This window comes from Triplophysa dalaica, chromosome 12 (assembly GCF_015846415.1).
Source record: "Triplophysa dalaica isolate WHDGS20190420 chromosome 12, ASM1584641v1, whole genome shotgun sequence".
In the NCBI taxonomy this organism is placed as follows: Eukaryota; Metazoa; Chordata; class Actinopteri; order Cypriniformes; family Nemacheilidae; genus Triplophysa; species Triplophysa dalaica.
This window is the reverse complement of record NC_079553.1, coordinates 19654765-19675990: the sequence shown is the minus strand read 5'-3', so window position 1 is coordinate 19675990 and position 21226 is coordinate 19654765. Positions and strand designations below refer to the sequence as shown.

General features: G+C 36.6%; 1 protein-coding gene across 2 annotated transcripts in view; it reads right to left on the bottom strand.

Annotated features, from left to right (window-relative positions):
• Positions 1 to 2677: 2677 nt before the first annotated feature.
• The window catches only part of syngap1b (synaptic Ras GTPase activating protein 1b), a 97479-nt gene continuing 78930 nt past the window's right edge, over positions 2678 to 21226 (bottom strand). Inside the window, exons 19-23 of one of the 2 annotated variants that reach the window (XM_056761736.1) lie at positions 20934 to 21110; positions 20096 to 20307; positions 15284 to 15356; positions 11174 to 11235; positions 5188 to 5366 (exon numbers count right to left, since the gene is read on the bottom strand). In XM_056761736.1, coding sequence (XP_056617714.1) covers positions 5324 to 5366; positions 11174 to 11235; positions 15284 to 15356; positions 20096 to 20307; positions 20934 to 21110 — 567 coding nt within the window. In that variant the 3' untranslated portion in view covers positions 5188 to 5323. Of the gene's footprint in view, positions 5367 to 11173; positions 11236 to 15283; positions 15357 to 20095; positions 20308 to 20933; positions 21111 to 21226 lie in introns of both variants that reach the window. The other variant, XM_056761737.1, reaches the window with a different exon arrangement.

Genomic DNA, 21226 nt, shown 5'->3' with positions numbered 1-21226 from the left:
TGACTACCATAGTAGGAAAAAATCCTATGTACATTTCTTAATTCTGTTGAACACAAAAGATGATATTTTGAAGACTAAAGGAAAGCAAACAGTTCTGGGGCACTTTTGACTACCATTGTCATATTTCCTTCTATGGTAGTCAATGGTGGCCAAGAACTGTTTGGTTGCGATCATTCTTCCAAATATCTTTCTATGTGTTCATCAGAACAAAGAAATTCATACAGATTTGGAACAACTCGAGGGTGAGTAAATAATAAAAGAATTTAAATTTTAGGGTGAACTGTCCATTTAATATAAGTGTATCACTTTGTACTGAATCAAACCAGCTATCCATTATATCATTTAATGTGCTCTGAAGACAATTTTTATGGAATCGTGATTTTTGTGCAAAAAATCTCTTTAAACTTCAATATCAAAGCCTTTGCTTTTAGACTGTGTCCACATCAATCCGGCTAAATCTAAAACTTCTGCATTTTTTAAACTACGGAAAGTGTATATTAACTTTTTGATTTTGAAGTTAAATATGACCCAGACATGTTTTATAAGATCCATCCATGAAATAATATGAAGTCAATTGAAACTTTGATAGACAGATTAAAGTAATTTGCAATAAAATACATGAATTCAATAAGAATTTAATTATTTCTTTATTCATCTGTTTAATTGATTTTATTTCTATAATTAGCCCACCCGAAAAATATAAATTCCGATTTATTCAAAAAGAAATGAAAGTCTTCAACAGCATTGAATAAACTAAATGATGAAATGATAACAGCAGTCATTATATCATTATTACAATAATAATAATCATCATAATCATAATTCAATAACCAGAATATCAACATTCATAACAAATCCAAAAACATTGTCAATACACTCTGACATACCACTCTTTCTATTAATATACATGTATATATATACAAAAAAAAGATATTAATTCCCAAGTGTCTGCCCTTTTCAAAAACGGAAAATTTAGGGGGCGGGGCTTATGGCTTGTCAAGAAAGATGAATGTGATTGGCTTATGGCTGACAAAGATCAACTGAAGTTTATTAGAAAGAGGCACATCATGGGAACTCCATTCATTTACTGGGGACAAAAAAAAGCAATTACTTGCGTGGAAGAGTTGCTTGGCAAGTAATGAGGGAATAAAGCATCAGCTCATATAAAATGTCAGTCGAGTAAAATGGGAACATTCGGAAAAAAAGTACATTTCTTACAAGATCGACTTTCTACACCGATCCAAATATTTCATCGGACACACAGCACTGTGAAAATCAAAAGCAAAGGGAAATGCAAGCGGCACAGATTAGCAGGTGATTCATGTCTGAATTTTTTTATATATGCATACATACAGTAGGTATTTATCTTATAGATTTATGTACAACCATTGCTTGGTCACCCAGAACTTGTTACAAAACACCTCGATCGATGCGAAAATGAGTGCAAGCTATAGACTGGCAAAATCTGTGGCAGACGCATGGCAATGCATCGTAGCTTTCAGACAAACAGCCTGAGCGAAAAAGTGCTTGCCACAGTAAATATTATACGTCCAGAAAGTTCTCTTATGTTTGTTTGACCTCTACACATATTGAGGAAAAAGCAAATTGGTGAAACCAATTTAAAGAACATTCTGTACACTGCATATACAAACATATTGTATATACAAATACAATATATATATATATATAACCATACATCCATTATATACATAGACTGTACACACACCGTATATAAACACAGTCACCCACAACAATATTCAACCTGCATTATCTCTCAAAATTTTGTTATTTTTGTCTAGTTGTGAAAAAAAGGAAGAAGACAAATGTCCGCGTTGCTCGGCAATGACATCCAAACCAGGAAATAAAGTAACATTTAAAACAGCAACTTGGCTTTGTGATTACCAAGTTTGTTAATCTGAGGAATCAAACAGTGTCTGATCTTCCATAAATCAAGAACCCCACAGCAGTCGTCGAAAAAGAAATAAATAGAGTCGTCGAGTATCTGAGTATGTAACAAAATCTGGACAGTCGGGGAGAGGGAGCAGGTGAAATTTTCCCCAAATTGTTTGTCAATTCTTTGCAAAGAGATTGTCACAAACTCATCCGTTGAAAAGGATTTCAGACTTTCCAGTGCGTTTCTCACATTACCAGCATGTAAATACAGTATATGATCTCATCTGGGTGAGGTCCAGTCCAGAAGTAAAAAACTGCAATATTACAGACAGGAAACAAAATCCATATCTCCAGCCTTTATCAAATCCGCTGAAGAAACAAAAATCACTTCAGCTCAGCGTCTCTTGCAAAAAAAGGCTGTGCATATTCAGTTTCCCTCGAAATAAAAGACATGATTGAGACACAGGCAGGCGTGACAGGCAGAGCAAATGTGACGTATGGAGATCACAATGAGAAGTTGAGGATTGTACAATATCCTAGTTAGTTAAGAACCTAAAAAACAGCACCGTTGAGATCCGATCTGATCCACGAAACTCCTCCAGCTCTCTCATTGAATCGCTGCACTGTGCACGTGCGGCCTGCCAGCCATCATGAGGCACAGAAAAACTTGAAGCATCCACACATTTTTAGAGAGAGAGAGGCCACAACGGATGGAGGGAACCTATTTTTATTCTTTGGAGTGGCTTTGGCACTGTCAGCAACAAAAACACAGTCAAAGCCTCAATTCGCCCTCCGTCAACCAACCGAGTCACGCGACAGCGCCCTCGAATTAAAACCTGACCAACCAGACGAGTGTCCTAGGTGAGGCCTCCAATTAGGTTCCAGATTGTCCTCCACGAAGCTTTGTGATTGGCTGGAGATGAAGGGCATACAAAGAAAGTGGAGCTTGATGAGCTACTAACCAATCACTGTTATTGAACTCGGAGAAGAGATGGACTAACTACCAACAGGCAGTCGAACGTAAAATGTTATTTTATTCGTTCCAGTTTGCATTAAACTGTGAGGCAATTGAGAGTTTACCTGAGTCGTTCGATTCTTCGTATGAGGTATATTCATTTCATGGCACATTTTCAGCCGATAACCCTGCCATCCCATTTTTTTCAACCGCTTTTTGGGACACAAACAAATTTATTACTAAATGGAGCAGAAGTGACGTAAGTATAGCCCTCGAAGCTCTTAAAAGCTAAAATGGCAATCAGTCCATTCTCCTCTCGCGCCTTCGCAAACATATTACAGTACAGCTCCGTATTTGTATTGTGCAGTTACTATTTTACATATTGACTAGCGCTTTTGTCTAGGCTTGGTGTGTCGTGTAGCTTTGTTACATTTAGAATTTAGTTTACAATGTTTTCATCAGCGTAACCAAAGCGATGAATTCGTTTACAAATGAATGATCAGCTTAGCTGTGAGAATGCCTTCATGGCAACAAAAATATAAAAACTGTAACAAAAACTGTAGTGAAGAATGAGAAATACAATCGGTATTAGATGGCAGTGATGAGGAATTATAGCTAGCGTTACTTCTGTACAGTACATATGATCGGATTCTTTTACGCACCATAATGTTTCCTAAATGATCATTTAATGCCAAAACACGCTACTTTAAAAATACTACTCGAGCTACTTGAGATACTTTAAAGTCAACATGAAATAAAAAAAAATCCTTTAAAAAAAGATATTTTGTTAAAATTTTGTTCTTCTAAAAAATATCCAGTTGATGTTTATTTCACAGCCTCCCCTCCAATCATCAGAATACAAATTGGTTTACTGGTATGGCTGCAATCTGTAACGTTTTTGGGTAAAAACAAACAAATATAAATTACTGAGCAAGTACGTAAAATATTATTGTGGAAAACTTTGTCAATTCCTTATTCAATTCACAATAGTAAGAAAATAATATTCATAATTTTTTAGATAACAGGTGTTTTGCAGAAACGTCAGTTTGAGATTATTTGACCTTAACCTACATAAAGATGCAAACATAAAGTAACCATCAAGTTTTAATCTGAGATTTTGACACGGAGGCAGAAATTACGGATTGCAACTTCCCATCAGTTACTTGCAGATGAAATCAATTGTATTGTTTTCATTGAATATACCGGTTTCACTTGAAAACACGTCACGTTAAGAAAATCAAATACATTTCATGTTGACTTTAAACTGTTGTCTGAGACAAAAATAAAAACACGAAAGCACACACAAGGTGCTGCTTATTTGCTTTAAATATCAGCTTTCTTTGCATCCGGCCTGGACCCTTAATCGAGGAAATCACATCAAATTAAACTCACAACCACATCTGCGTTCTGGCCTAGCATGTCGATTTGGTAAAAAGACAAAAGTGTTTCCCCTGACAGAGATCACCTCACGCTTTTAACGAAATCCCACACCCACCGGATTGGAAAACGGCCTGCAGGGAAATGAAAAGGGAAGACAAAGACAAATATGGACAGTTAGGACGATGACAGTTGAAAGGTGGTTATGTGACGAACAGCAATGCTTTGAGATTTCATAGCACCAGTTAAATACACATAGGTTCTGAGTTTGAGAAGAGAAAACATTGCACAAGTTCAGTCTAGTGTGGAAATTCGAAGACCACGAGCACTTTGCACACCTGTCAAAATGTCCACAACAACACATCCGCTTCCTCCAGGGTTCCTCCATAGCATTACAGTGAGGCAGATGAAAACATCAACCTGCATCAACGCAACCACTCCTGTCGTCTTTTTTTTCTCATGTTCATTTGAAAACCCTGTCAGAAGATACAGAAAGGCACTAGAGAAGCCAGGCGACATAACAAAGTCTCCAACGACAAAGCTGGCATTTTCGCAGGTCCAATTTAAGTCTTTGTACACATATTGTATCGTTTTTCGCCCGCCATTCCCATTATTTCAATAAAGATTCCAATGGTTTGGATGACCTGTGGTGTGTGACGGGGCTTTTGATGTTTAATCCAAAGAAAACATAATATTAAAATAATATCAGATCCAATGGAGAGCCCTTTCGATTTGGATGGTGCAAGCAATGATGCGTCCTGCCTCCCATTGTCCATAGTCTAAAAAACAAACAAAAATGTCTGAGGCTTTATCTTTACAGCTGAAACGTAGAGGGGAACGATAGATTTGACTTTTTCCATCTGATTTGGTCAGTGTTGTTATTGACCTGCTCCCCCTCCGATCTTGCCCCTTTCCTTTGATGTAGTTTCAGCATCCCAGTTGGCACAGCGGCCATCACTGAGGATGATTTTTGGTTGCCACAGAGATAACGAGGAGGGGGCGCTAACGGGACATACAAGAATCCGTTCTCGGGGGACTGGGCGGAGAAATTTTCCGAAGGCGAGGCTCCAAAGGCGCTGGTCATTTCTCTTCCGAAACTCACACGGGGGTCTGCTGAACCCAAGGAGGAAAGCTGCTTTTCCTAGCGAGACAGAAAGAGAGAGAGGGAGAGAGGAGAGTAGAGGAAAGGAGAGAGGGCAGGTGGACAGATGGAGCAGAAATCAAATGTCAGGCAATGGGACGTGATGGAGTCAGAGAGGAGTTCCCAAGATCAATAAAGAACAAGGCGGGCAAAGGAAATAAAGCGAGAGAGAATGGCGAGGGATTTGGAGAAGTATAAAGGAGGAATAAAATAGGAGTGTGAATTGCAAAGCAGAAGAATGAGAAATATCCAGAGATACGAGGAAAGACACACAGAAAGAGAAAGGCATTGGGTGTCCATTGAGCTGTGATACGTCCCGTCAGAGGGCCAAGCGGTTGTCAGAAATACAGAGTCATACAAAGTGATTCAAGTCTTATTTATATTTTTTATACATTTCCATACAATTGGATCTTAGATAAGAGACACTATTTTATTGATCTCATTAAAGGGGTCATGTCATACAATTGCTTATATTTTTATTTTGTCCCAGATGTCCACCAAAAGACATGGTTTAGTTTTTGACCAATATAGGAATAAAGGTAGATGTGATTCCTCATGATATGACCCCTTCAAAATAACAGCTACCACAGCACTGTCTCTACAGCCCAAAAAATCTAATGAGCATGCAAACATGCAACTGATGCAACATGTGATCTGCAAAAATAACATGATGTGAACATAAAATTTATATGATATGTTGATGCTATTTGTTCTGCTATCATGAGCAGATCTCCACTGTTATGACATTTGTACATGCTTTTAGGTTGCGTGAAAAAATAAGAACATCACTAAATCTACTAACTTACAATGTCATTTCCAGATGAGTTATATTGATTTATATCGAATTAAAAAATAAAATGTGATGCTTAAAATCAGTACAAATGATAACAGAGTTGTAGAACTCCTAGTTGCGCTTTCAAGTGTTACATCCTGTTTTTATGCAATACCTTGCAAATGCTCTACATCAGATATTTTATATCTGTATATTTCTTTGTATATAGCATGAATATATACAATTTTGATATTTTATATAAAAAATTCAAAGTTCAAACCAAAACAGTGTCAGACACTATTTAGCATGGCAGGTAGTTTTCACACTTGGTCGGTACGAACCCAAGTTCAGGTCTTTACAAAGGTCTCTTTACACTCTTTACCAATGACTATTAACTAGAAAAGCAGATACAAATTTAATTATGCTACTAAAGTGTTAAAAGGTCCAGAACAATACTGCATCCCTCTGTCGTGGATGAACTTCAACAGATGCCATGATTTCAGAAATGACAAAAGCACTGTAACATGATCGAATGAATAACAGTTTACATCTGCAAAGAAGCTCTCTCTCTATAGCACATTTTATTGATTTTTCACACATTAATCATTCAACATTGATCTACCATAATGATGTTAGGTCTGTAGAAACCATAAATCAAAAATCCACCACGGACTAATCAGTGAAGTTACTGTTACCAAGTCTGTAAAGCATTTTAATGACATCATCAAATCATCAATCAATAAAATATAGAACAATAAAATGTAAACGTTTTCCACCTTTTTAAATATATATTTTACTCATGTCACTAAACACAACTCTTATAACCACCAAGCAGTCCTTTAATTCAGAATTCTATCACTGTGAAAAAAAGACTTTGATATAAACCTCTTCGGGTAATGTAAGCAACGCTCGTTCAATGCGGTCGCTAGCCCAGAAGAACTGTTTCAGTTAAAAAAAACGTTTGAACAAAATACAATGGGCAGAATATTTATAACCGATTCAAAATATCAAACAAATAACTTATGATGAGATAAAAATACTAATAAATATATTAAAACTGAAACAGGAAGTGCTTCTGGACCAGTGTTTACATCTTGCCAAGAGGTCTATAAGGGTGTAAAATTAATGTAATATCAATATATTTTAATACAAAAAATTGTACAACGCATGCCCTATTAATGAAGAACTGCCCCACACCAACGTTTGTATGTTTTAAACTAGACACCAACCAAACCCAACATCAAGGAGTTTCAGATCTGCACCTTTAGTGTGAAAACACCTGAGCTCATATTCACAAATAGTGGCGACAAAGTTTGTTTTCTTCCGGTCTTATCATCTAATCTTACCTACAGATGTGCCGTTCAGTGCAGCCTCGGCTCATTTTATATCTAAATCATGTTCAGACTGTTTCTCATCATGAGCGGGCTTTTTCAGAGAGGTCTGTATTGGGGCAGTAAGGGAGGAACATTTGAGTTAAACAACCTTTAAAACTAAAGCGAATGCAGTAAGAAGTTCTACAACAACAACATAAAGAAACGATATGTTTTCCCATACTCACCTCTCGTGATTTTGTCACGTTTTTTACCTGAAAGGCTCGGTCTTATACTCTACGTTTTTAACACCAATGAATTTGCTTTGGTTCCAGACTGTTACATTAGCGAAGCGGCTAACATAAGCCAGTCTGACTCAGCTTGGGTGCAATTTTGTTTCTCTTCTCAATCAGAACCTAGTGTTTGATCATGAATATGAAATTAATGTCTGGGAATTGAGGTTTGGAACTAGCTGCAACACCAAACAGAAAGACAGGTGATGACGACAACGGGAGCAAAGGGTGCATCTCTGTCAGAACCCAGTTATCATTCATGTGATTGTCACGTTCGTCTGGAACCATTGTAAATATCTCATTTTCGTTAGGTGATCGAATCAAAGTCCAGGTTGAATTGGTTTGTCGGGTAATTTGGTTTGTAGAAATGCTTGTATTATGTTCTAAGAGTTCATCCGGGCCAATCCGACCCCAGAAACCTTGTAAAACAACTTTTGGAGTGACACATTAGACTTTGGTGGACAGCTTTTCCTTTCTGAGAACAGGAGCATGTGTGTGGACATTTTTCACAAATTACATTGCACACATACTGCACAGCGTTCATATTTAATGTCATTTGAACTTCTGACGTCTTCATCGAAAAACACAAATTATTCATAAAACCATCAACATTTAATTCTTATGCAACACAACAGCAAAACTGCTACAAAGCACTCAATATACAAATCTACACAAATACTTTAAAATCACCAGAAGCGCTTCAGACGTTGCAACAGAAGAACAGACACGGATCACTCTCATCCACACACACACACTCTCAAGTTCTCATGCACGCTGATAACTGACCCCTGACCCTTCAGAGCGCCACAGAGGAAGATACGGAGATTTCCCAGAATTCTCATCATGTGTTTGGGAGTGCGATGGTGAGATAGATGATGCAGGTAGAATGAAGATGGTGAGAAGCAATCCTTCATCTTGCACTGAGTCACATGCCATGTGTCTTTGGATGACTCGTGTTTGTTTAAATGTGTTCAGTTTTGTCACAGTGTGAGAAAGTTATGAAATTTGGCAAAGATGTGAATGGTGCCTCCTGCAAAACAATTCAACAAACAATTTCCCAATCGCCTACATGTGTTTAAAACAAAACAAGGCAGCAAAAAAAGAAGAAGATTTTTTAGAAATACTTTGATACTATTGTATTGTATAACTGAATATTCAGTTGATCAGTACTTCGAGATGTATTGTGGTCATTCCTGTCCAGTGTCTGTTGAATTTCAACAAAATGAAACCTCAGGGTCATCTAACAGCAATGTGAAAGACTGCCATGTGACAACACATGCACTGTAATACAAATCCAGGTTATCAGATTACATTTTTTTTTAATTTTTCCTACATAAATTAGTACAAATATTACTATTGTATTTCTTAAAAGTTAATATGAACTTGTTTTTTGTTATTTTAGTTAGTTTCTCCAGTTTTCATTTTCTGGAAATAAATGCAAATATAAAACAATATTTTAATTAGAGATTTGAGAATAATATTGTTAAACACATATACGTATAAATAGTAAATTCAGAAAAACTGAAAATAATTCTGATATGCTCTCTTAATTCACTGCTCGATTCTGATTGGTCAATAGCTGTGCTTTATTTACGATATGACACAGCTACATCCACTTCACCTAGCGATTCTGTTTAATGATTCTGTTATTTATTTTCAAATGCTAAAAACTACATCTACTGTACATATGATAATAGTTTTTCGTTGGTCATCGATATATATTTTCAAATGCTAAACAGCAAAAATTACATTTTAAATACAAAAAAAAAATTTAGTCTAAAAAGGGAGCAAAACTGATTAGCAATATACATTAATAAGTTGCATTCATAGCCACAGGAAGTGAATAGAAGTAATTAAACAGTGTCAAAGATAAATAAATAAAGGCAGAGACAATTTGCACTAGGTCCGCCCACCAATATGTGATTGGAATAGAGAAAGTATTAAAGTTTTTCTTTATAACGTGACAAAGGAGGCCGTGGTTCTTAACCAACTTTCGCATTTGACTTAAATTGATATTTATTAATAAAGTTATGGGTAAGGTTAGGGGTGTAGGGCTTTAATATCTCAATAAGTTGCCATCATTTTAATATTTGTTAATAAGGGTTAGTATATAATAATATAATGATTTACACTCTGTTATTATTCCACTATGATTAATGTACAACAATATTGAGAAGCAAATAGTAACTTATCTGCCACTATTTAAAAGTATCAATAGCCTCTTACTACTATTTCTACTTAATCCAAAGAAAATACAGCTATTTTCTGTTAGTGTAAAAAGCATTGCTGCCTTGGGCGGGCTATTTGTATGCTATTTGCAAAACTCTGAAAGTGTCCTCTCTTTCTGGGTTGATGCTGATGAAGTCCTGCATGAGGACAATAATGTTCATTCTGGCTGTAGACCTATTAGCCACAATCTCAAATGCTGCTTATTTGAGATTGTGGCTAATAGGTCTACAGCCAGAATGTGTAACGTTGCGGGTTGATTTCTATAGGTTGATGTTTAGGCCACCGCGCAGCTACTTTCGTACACCAGTTTGTTCTTTGGCTACAGGCCTACATATTAAATGCGTTTATGTTTGTTTTTATGCTGTGTCTTTTAATCACACTCGCATCCTTCTTTATTCTCGGCAGCGACACATTTTTGCCTCCGTTATTTATGAACATTAGAACTTCAGCGTCTCGTCACAGTCATAACTTCAGCCCTGGCCAAAAAAATCACAGCACCCTGCTTAAAATATGTTCCCGGGGGTATGGTTGCATTCATGAGCCGCATCACAGTTATTGGCTAGCTTCTTATGCCACATACTGGTGATCTTTTATAATGCGATTGTTTTCACGTTACTGAATCATCTTACGTCTAAGTGATGTTTCTTATTTACTTAATATCATTTAAGATGAGGAATCACAAGCTTTGTGAATTAAGAGAACTGTGGGAGATTGTTTGTCAGAATGTCTTTCTGTCCATAAACAGAATTGGAGGTCCAATACTTCATCATTTATTTATGATGTTGGCTTGACAATATAACACTGTTATCGCTCAAGAAAAAATCTGCCTGTCTTTCAATCTATCTGTATATCTCTGTCACCTAAAAAACATTAGCAACGACCTGTCAACCACTAAAACCTAACTCTAGCAACCACCTAGACCTAAACAAAACTCATAACCTCTAAACTTCAAAACATCACAACCGTCTATGCATTTAAACTGCAGCAGTTCTGAAATAACCTTCACACTTCAGATGTTTTTGGCTTTCAGTCTGGTCTTTGTCAAGCCAACAAATTCCTTTTTAATCTCTATGACCGGAAGGCATGTGCATATGACTTAGTGCAGGTAAAATGCAGTGCGTGTGGAGAAGTCTAGTATACATACAGTGAATGTGGGAGGAGACAGATGTGGAGTGGGCGGGTCACAGTCAGGTGAGTCATTACCTTTGCATTCGGAGTGGAACGGGCGCAAGGCGGGGCTGCACTAGGATGGACTGCCGCCTCCCCTATAGGAGAAATCACCGTATCTCATCAACACAGGAGAAGAGAGGAGAAGAGAGGAGCCAAGAGGAGAAGAGCACAGGTTTGTGTGTATGTGAGAGTTTGGGTCTGTGGGCAGGTGGGGTTGTGTCCGTGAGACAAGATCAGCATGCATAGAGACACACGCACACACACTCACACATATAATACACACACATTCCCAAACAAACATTTAAAAGTACATACACACGTTACAAACCTCCTTAAAGGGAAAGCATAATGAAACTCTCAGCTCTCAGCACCAATATTGTTATGATTTTGCAGCCAACATGCAGTTTTAAATTAAGCCATAAGCAACAGTGAATGAAGATTTCTTTCTCTTCTCTATAAATTTCGGGTTTTTTCCTTCAGCTTTAGTTTGCGGACATGCTGTTGGCTCAATGCACATCTAACACGTGGAAAACAAACACGGCGTGTGAACTTCTGCCAAGCACATGAAAACTATATGACAGAACAGATAGACACTAATAAAACCCATGATACTGTTCAAAACTAGAGCCCTTGACAAACACAAACTTCTCTTCCACCCTTAAGAAAGACAAATCACAGATGAGATCTCTTTAATATCTCAATAATGTATCTGAAATATCATTGAGTGTGTTAACATGCCCAAAATAAACGGATATCTATCAAAAATCAATTTATAAAAAAAACATGTTCTAGTATTTACAGGTATATCAAGAAACCGGCTATGCAGAAAAATGGAAATACACCAACGATAGTCTTTCTGGTAATTCAAAATGCTGAGGGAAATCATTCTGAAAGGTGTATTTTTATCTTCTCATGTTCAACAATAGTTTTTCATTATGCCGATTCTCCACCAACTGCATGATTCAAGAGCGGACTTTTATGCGTTATTTTACCGTTACTTTTTTGGGGGACTTTTACGGTGTCAGGTAAACAAATAAACATAAACAAAACTGAGAGAAACCATTTTACGCGTTAACATGACCTCATACGTTAACAGCTTATTAAGCTTAATCGGAGTAAGACTGAGCATTTGAACACACTCAATGAGATTTAATGGAAAGCAAATAGAAACTTTTGCATCTCAGATGTTTCTCCTGAGATCTCCCAAATGTTTCCATTAGAGTTTCAGAAGAAATCTCGAACAGTACTTAAACTTATGTGCTATGAAGCAAATAAAAATAGCTATTCTGATACTCTTTTGAGTGTTCACTAATAAGGGTATCTTTCAAATCAGATGATGATAACATCTTGCGTTTCCACTGAGAATACCAATACCACCTGTACCAAGAAACAGTTTAATTCCCAGCTGAGCCTCGTCATCACCATCCACAAAGATGTTTCTCTTCAAAAGTCTGTAAGATCGTCTGCCCTGACTGCTCAACAATGACTGTTTGAAGTTCTGTCCACCATCCCACCTCCCATGAGTTTGATAGTCCTGAGCTAACATCTGGCTTTTAACTTTTTTTGTCAGAAATCAGATCATTGATTTGATATCTGATTGAAATAGTTGTACGCTTACACAAACGTGTTACTGGTCTCCGTGAGTTCTGAGAATTTGGTGTTTGTTGAAACATACAGTGATGCACCATTAAGCATTACGCTTATCAACGTATTAAAACAAACTAAAAGACGACATGTGGCAATGAAACATGGAGGCATCAGATGATCCTGTTGGAGATACTTAAGTTTGATAAGCTTAAGTACATTTTTCTCCACAAGAGGTGATGTGATGTTGCGGAGCAAAAAAAGCAACAATAATGCTGGACACTAAGAGGACACCTGTATTGCTCTAGAGGTTGCTTTTTCATAGCTCAAGAGATTTGAGATCAGATTAAAGTGTTTCATTCTAACATCATTTCATATGTTTCTACTAAAAAGGAGCAATTTGAGACTATTGAGAACATTAGTTAAATGCATGGAGGTGTAAAACGCAGATTTGCTGCAGCGCTAACAGTTCTTTTGGTATAAAAAAACCTACTACAGGTAATTACTAAAGACGTGCAATGAAAACACAGCTGTTTTTACAACTGACCTTATTGCATATCCATTATAGGGATTTATTCTTCAGACGCAAACTTTATGGGATGAGAGTTTTTAAAGTGGTCATATGACATGGCTAAAATTAATCTTATAGTTTTTTTTAGATGTAATGCATTTGTATACATCTTTTAAGGTTAAAAAATGCTGTATTTTCCACATACCGTGCATGTTTGTATCGCTCTGGAAAGTAAGGTGTGCTATGATTGGCCAGTTAACCAGTCCGTAGTGATTGGTCGAATACTGCATGCGTGTGACGGAAATTTAACGCCTCTTACCATATTTGGAACATCAGGTTTCAAAGCAATTGTACTGACAGGAACGCCCACCTAACTCGAGTATATATTTAGGTGGTCTTTGTCAAATCATACCACGAACTGACGTAGATTTGTGGGGGTGGGGTCACACGAGGCGTTTCAGGCAGGTCTGGGTGAGCATTCACTTTTAGATAGAATCCATCTTTTGTTTTGACACTTTAATTAAACATTTTTTTTACATGTCTAATACATGCATGGCAGTTTACACTCACCTAAAGGATTATTAGGAACACTATACTAATACTGTGTTTGACCCCCTTTCGCCTTCAGAACTGCCTTAATTCTACGTGGCATTGATTCAACAAGGTGCTGATAGCATTCTTTAGAAATGTTGACCCATTTTGATAGGATAGCTGCTATGGCTGATAGGTAGCCATCAGAGGATGGGTACATGGTGGTCATAAAGGGATGGACATGGTGAGAAACAATGCTCAGGTAGGCCGTGGCATTTAAACGATGCCCAATTGGGACTAAGGGGCCTAAAGTGTGCCATGAAAACATGCCCCACACCATTACACCACCACCATAATTTCATAAATGAGAAATTGAACAGGTGTTCCTAATAATCCTTTAGGTGAGTGTATAACACACCAAAGACACAGAAAACACGTATTCCCCTATGACTCCTTTAAATAATCATGCAACTCTATTTACTAAGGTTAGCGCTCTTTATTGTACTGGTATTTGCAACGTTATTTAATGCTCAAAAATGCATGTGTTAAACCCTGCGCTCATTTGAACTGCTCTTATAGATTGCGTTGGTCATTATGGGAATGTGATATTGTGCCTACATGTGTTTTTAATGTGAAATTTTACTACAGTTGGCGCTTTTTTTAAATTGTGTTCTCCTGCTATTTTGCCCTGTTTAGTAAATCTGGCCCGAATAATCTGGATGTGGGTCAATGTGATGAGAAATGTTTGAGTTCATATTGAAAAATTCTTAAATCTTAAATCTGATTTTAGATGTAAGATATCTTCTTAAACTCTCATGGAGACATTTGTGAGATTTCTGGGTCTGTTTCTCAGGAAAAATATTTGAAACAAAGTAAACATAATCAAGTTTACATTTGCCATTTAATCTCATTGCTGCCTAAACAAAAAAAAGGAACATTATATACATCCTTCATTGGGATCCAATTCCTGATTTTTCTTATGGATAAAAACATATTCTGTGATCAATCCTTCAACAGTCTGGTTCACTTCATGTTTACATTTTTTTATTTCTTCATTTTCTCCATTTATAAACTATTAGACTAAGTAAAGTCCCAAAATTTGATTTTTCTCTAAAGACCCCAGAAAGACCCCAGTGATCTTAGATATGCCTCCCTGAGATTTAACAGTGAGCTCAATGTTGATTTAAACTGTGCCCAGATATGTCAAATAATCAGAGCTACAGTACCTGTTATCTCTCATTTTTAATACAAAATTTTTAAAAGGAGATTTCAATATCCCTCAATAAATCTGAGTGGTGAAAGAACAATCTCTGGAGCTTGTGCTATTCATCCTCCAGTAGAGAAAATCTTCCAGCATTGATCTCCAAAGAACATGAACGCTGTTCTACAAAACATTACACGGACATCAGTTTGGTAAAGCATTTAGACAGGCAAAGCAAACCAATTCCCACGTATTCAGACAGACATACAAACAACAGACAAAAGACGGAGAGAGAGAGCAGGAAATGACCACAGACCTGGTCTGCGAACATCCTGGGTTTGAGCTCAGGTACTACCCCTCCCCTCAACTCATCCTCCACAGCCATGAGCCTTCACCGAGACAAGCGAGAGACAGAGAGACAGTATTAGTTAGACACAGGTCAAAGATGACTGACATTAAAACATCACATTATTCATATGAACCTTCACGTGCCCTAGTCCTACGCCTGTGGTGTAAACCGTAGTACTTTCTCCACGTGTTTTACTGCCTCGGTCTAATCTGGAAAGTGTACCGTGGTACACGCATCACAGAACGGTCACATAAATGACATATTTCCATCATCCCGAGGGAATACGGGAGCTGATAAATGAAAATGGGGCATATTGAAAGCTCGGAATGACGTCGGCCGCTGTGACTGGCAGCTTATTCCTGCAATTAGACGCTATTGAAGCGGACGCCAGCCTGCATCAAAGTGACGCTTCGTTTGAACAGACGAAACAGGGATCTGTTTCCTTTCTCTGTGCGAAAATTCATCAGCAGTTCTTTGGATATCTTATCAGACTCAATTTGAGAGTATGACACAAGTAGCTGTGCTATAATTGGCATTTTACTGGTATTGTGTCCCTGGAAAAATATATTTAAGAATGTTTAGATTGATGTATGTATGACATGAAACACATGCAGCAGAATATGGGAATTGTATGAGGACAACCGACATGAGTTTTTATGGTTTCAGTATAAAAGGTTTTATTGAAAAAATGGAAGCTCTCATTTTGTTTAAACACTAAGCCAGCTGGATTTAAAGTGTAGGCTGAAATGAGACTTGGTACAACAAAATCATGCTAAAACAAATGAGATTGTATGATATCTGTTTGTTAAATAGTTAAGAATTGTCATGATATTGTGTTGGTAAATAATGAATTCCACAGTTTAGTTTTAAAACAACGTGATTGGATATTTTATTCCATTGAAAAAGTACATGCTGATTGTACAAAATTGAAATGCAAAAGTAAAAACAAACAACAGAAAATACCGAACAGAGATAAATTTAGATTAAATAAAGTGCTGCGATGTTAAACAATGACACTTCACAAACTTTTCTATGCACTCACAACAGTGTGAAAGTATATTATTGAAAGTCAGAAGAGAAAGAGGAGTTCTTAAAACATGACAGTAAACCTTATTTGTGCCTTTATCATGGCTACGGTAAACAAGGCATTTATTGCACAATTTGGGTACAAGAGGTAAATATATATACGTATTTATATGAATACATAATCTGTCTATGCTCTATATTGGTAGATAAATATTTTTAAATAATATGTGAATATATAAGGAAGTCTTGGTTGTTTTTTAACAATATAAATGTAATTTTTGAACACTCGTACATCAATATCATTCGCTAAATTCAACAGACCACAGATTTTTAGCATTTCAACATTTCACATTCTTGGTCACATTTTATATCGTAATCACATGACAAAAGATTCAATTTCAATCCTCTATAAATTCTTTGAAAACTGATCTATTATTCATATCTCTATGTTTATTTCACAAAAAGCACCACAGACAATAAAATATTCATTAGTATGTCACAGCGTGCCTGTGTTACTTACCTCATGTTTAATGTTTCTTAGCTACTGTACATTGTACATGTAACACAAACAGCACAAATAACTTTATGCTGATTTGTTATTCGACTACAACTATAAATATGATTTAATAAAACAAAATCTTTTTCAGAATAATTGTTTATAATATCTGGAAAATTTAAATTTGGAGCTTTAATTTCTTATTGGATTTTGATCATTCATTCACAAGTCATTCAGTAATGAGATGATCATTTATGAAAATACGATTTCTGTAAAAATGAAATCAGCATAAATGCTACACAACAAATGCTACCGCTGTATATAAATACTGTGATAAATAATCTTTACGGTTTGCATTAGAATAATTCAACACTAGGTTGGCATATAGGAAAGCACATCTGTATACCTGAACCCTGGAAATATATTATAAATGATTCATTATGAAATCATTGTTATTGCATGCTTTACTTTAAATGCTCAATATTGCTGCAATGTGGAGCTGAAATCTAAACACAATGAAGGATGGGTGAGATCATAAGTTCTTGTGATAGCACAGAGATATGGAGGAACACGGCATGTAAAATAAGATCTATAAAGACATTTTGATCACACAGTACGTTTCAGGAGTGCAGCAATGATCCTTAACAGGAACAAACACAGGTACAAAAGTTCTGGCAGAGAAATTCTGCCCTTCCAGAATCCGCTGATTTTAAGGTGTTTTGCTACAATCAAGGAAAAAATGGCAGCTAAAGTCTTGTTTAAAAATAAACATTATTGCAGCTACAGTGATATTTGCTAATCTGTCATTATTTATTTTCCCGAATTTCATGTGTATTGGCTATTTTAACGTGATAGCGTTTGAACTTTTTAACCAAAGTAATAATGTAAAAAGTTATATTTTTTGAATGGAAATTATAACAAATACATGAAAGAGTACCATATAATTATCTTATCGGCTTAGCTGTAGATGTTCCTCCTGCTTATGAAAACAGAGATAAACAGGACAACTATAATGCATAAGGAGCGTTTCCATTTGTTCCCCATTTAATCTCATTGATGTCTAGGATAAATAAATGATCTATAAAGAGGTCTTACTTATTGACTGTATTGCAATCTTAAAGGTAAGTAAATAATGACAGAAATTGAAGTAAAATACGGCACTCTATTATTGTAAAACAAGTTCAAAAAGTTTTCTTTGCAAAGGGCACAAATTAACCAACTTGCAACACTTTGTGTCAAAAAGTTAAGGTTTGAAGTTTTGAAGGTATTGCTTAATACCCCCTTAATACCCCATCACAAACATTTATGATCATGCCAATGCATTTTTTTGCTAACAACTTAGCAACAGACTTGATGATTTACAGTTTTTGGTGGTATTTTTATGGCTTTCTGAGCATTTGAACCCAGGTGTCCCTTTACATGAAGGCATCGGAAGAATATCTTCACTCCATGTCTTCATTCCTAGAATTGGATTGAAATAGCAATACACTCTGTGACAGAAAATCTGTGTATGTGCTGCATTACAGGAAGTTACATCATCTTTCACAAACCAATGGTTGGCGTCTTTTAGACACCTGAAGCCACAAAGACAACAAATGACAACAAAACAACAGCAAAGACAGAAATCTCAACAGAGACAAACACATCCTGAGTTGTTTCCATAGGCGGCCTTTGCAATTCGGAGGCCCGCTTCAAAGAAACAGTTGGAGGCGCCCTATTTTTCTTTAAATACTGTATTTAACCTTTTGTTATTTCGGCCAGTGGCGTATTAAACGATTTCTAACCACCCTGTTTTTTGTTTGTTTAAACACACTGATAATCTTTGCTGTAATTTCCCAGTTTGCCAGTAACTTACTGTATATTTACAGTAATTTACAATTTTGTTTTAAGCCCTAACCTACTTTGTTTATATATTTACCTTTTCTAAAATGAGACTAAATATCTTCGGTCTTTTCTCGTTATGTAAATACATCATAATTTAAGAAGTTTTTAATATTTTTACTAGAAAACATGAAGAATGTATTTTTTTTGCAGTGTTGCTGTGCTAATGCCTGTCTCTTCTTGCTCATTTTGAATCTCAAAAGTCAAAGTGTTTTAATTTTGATTAAAGTCATTTAAAACAGTACTTATATGAAAGTAGTATTAAGCAGTAATTAAATCTATTAGTTACTGACAAACTTGCTGCAAAACTACGGCAAAGTTTTACAGTGCAGAACTATATTAAAATCACAAAACATTTTTTTTGTAGAAATAAATTAAATTTAGTTCAGTCGACCGCTACATATGATTTAACCGCGTCTGCTCCATCAAACACGTGCTGTGCAGTTTCTTCTTAAAGGCGCGTCAGGACGATGGCGGAGACAAAAGGGCAAGAGAAGTTTTGTTACCATTCGTTCATTTAAAATCAGGGAATTTGTCTTTGTTTTAATGTTCTTGTGTATTTACGAAAATAACAATTATTTTATTTTGTGTCGTAACGTTCATATTATGTAGTATCCATCTTATTCGTTTTTATTAATAAAACTATGTTAAATATAAGCGTGTTTGTCATGGTACTCTTTTTTTGTTCATGGAATATTTGTTAGAAAATAATTTTGTTAAAAGAGAATGTAAGATATAAAGATCTGGTGTAAAAGATCAAAAACGTAGGTTTATTGGTCGTTTGAGAAAATATTCATCCCTTAATAATACAAATAGCACATTTTCCCACGGTGGCATATCTTCAAACTTAAGTTTCTTCTAAAAATAATTTTGACAACACTTTTCCCTCAAGTCCCCTTAACATTTACCCTGGTGCATGTGCGGTGTGATGGAACGGGAAAATGATCTTTTTCGAGTGTAAACAGAGGCCCCTGCTGTTGTGAGGCCCACATGGCAAAGGCCGCTATACTGGTTGTTTCAACCATTGATTGGTCAAATATGGACATTTGTTTAGATTCATAGTCTATATTTTGCCAAACCATGGGTTGAAACAACCTGGGATTTTTAAGCGTGCATAATAGATGCCCATGTCTAAAAAAATCACCCACACATCTATCAATGAAAGTCACTACTAAACTTACTCCACAGGTGTGTCTCTCAAAGCTAAAAAGAATTCAAACCCTGTTTGTCTTGATCTTAAATCTAACACAAACCCAAACTTATTTAAAAGGAATCTATTTAACTTCATAAAATGACAAGTAGCACACCGCGTGTTACTCCTGTGTGTGCGCATGTGACGGCCGGCCAGTGTTTCGCCGACTTCTTACGGTCATTACCTGTCAATAATTCCTTTAATCTGGTTGTCTTTCTCCATCTGCTGTTGTCTCAAGCGTCTTTCACTATGGTCCAGCCGGCTCTGATACTGCAGGAGCATCTTATTGGTCTGCTGTTCCTGAGATAACAGCCTCTTCTCGTAATCCTCTAGTTTACGATGTGACATCATCAAACGCTCCTTCAGGGAGTTGATCTCCTCCTCGTACTCCCGCACCTGCGCCACAGAAGAGACGAGAACGGCCGGCGTGTTAAATAAAACTACAATGGAATAAATGTAGTTTATAATCGTTCTGTACGACGTCTTTAAATGTTGTCTGGGCGGGCAGAGAACCGGAGATAGTGCTGCATTCTCACATCATCTTTTGGGAATATTATTGTAGTTGCATATGCTAACTGGGCAGATGGGATGACACTGGGAGATAATGAAAAGAGGTTTGTGTCACCTCCGAGTCGTCTACATAAACTTCCAGAAGGGGAACAGAGGGTCAAGATCAGCTGAGAAGTACGGACCAGAAGTTCATGCTGTTCTCTGCTAACGTCAGTTTACTTGCAAAAAAAGCTTGTTCTCATTTGATATTCAACAAAACTGCATAAATGAGGCTGTCAACGCCATCTGTTGCGGAAGTGAAAGACTCGATATGCATTTCCTTGACATGTGCATTATGCGCAGAGGTGCTTTTCTGAGAGATACAAGTTCACTTGGTCAACTGAGGGTCTAAATTTACTTAACCCTGAAGTAAACCAAGCACTTAAAGAAACAGTTAAGAAATAAATCAAGAAATGTTTCAAGCACACATTCTGTGAAGCTACTGTAGTAGATAAAGTTACAGCTTAACACACCCTGTCCAGACGGGACTCATCCATGCTCTTGGAATACTCCTTCAGCTTGAACTCTTCTCTGTCGATACGAGAACTCTCGATGTCAGCAGAAAGATGGGGCATGTTGGACACCCAGGCGACCGTCCGCTCGGAGGCAGGGGTCAGGGGGTTGAGAGTGGATGGAGATTGGGAAGAACCCTGAGGAGGAATTGAGGATATCAAATACGAAAAAAGAGAGTTTAAATCACTTCTTTAATATTTCAGATTTTAGATAGCTACCAATATAAGATGACCTTGTTAAGTGAAACTTAACT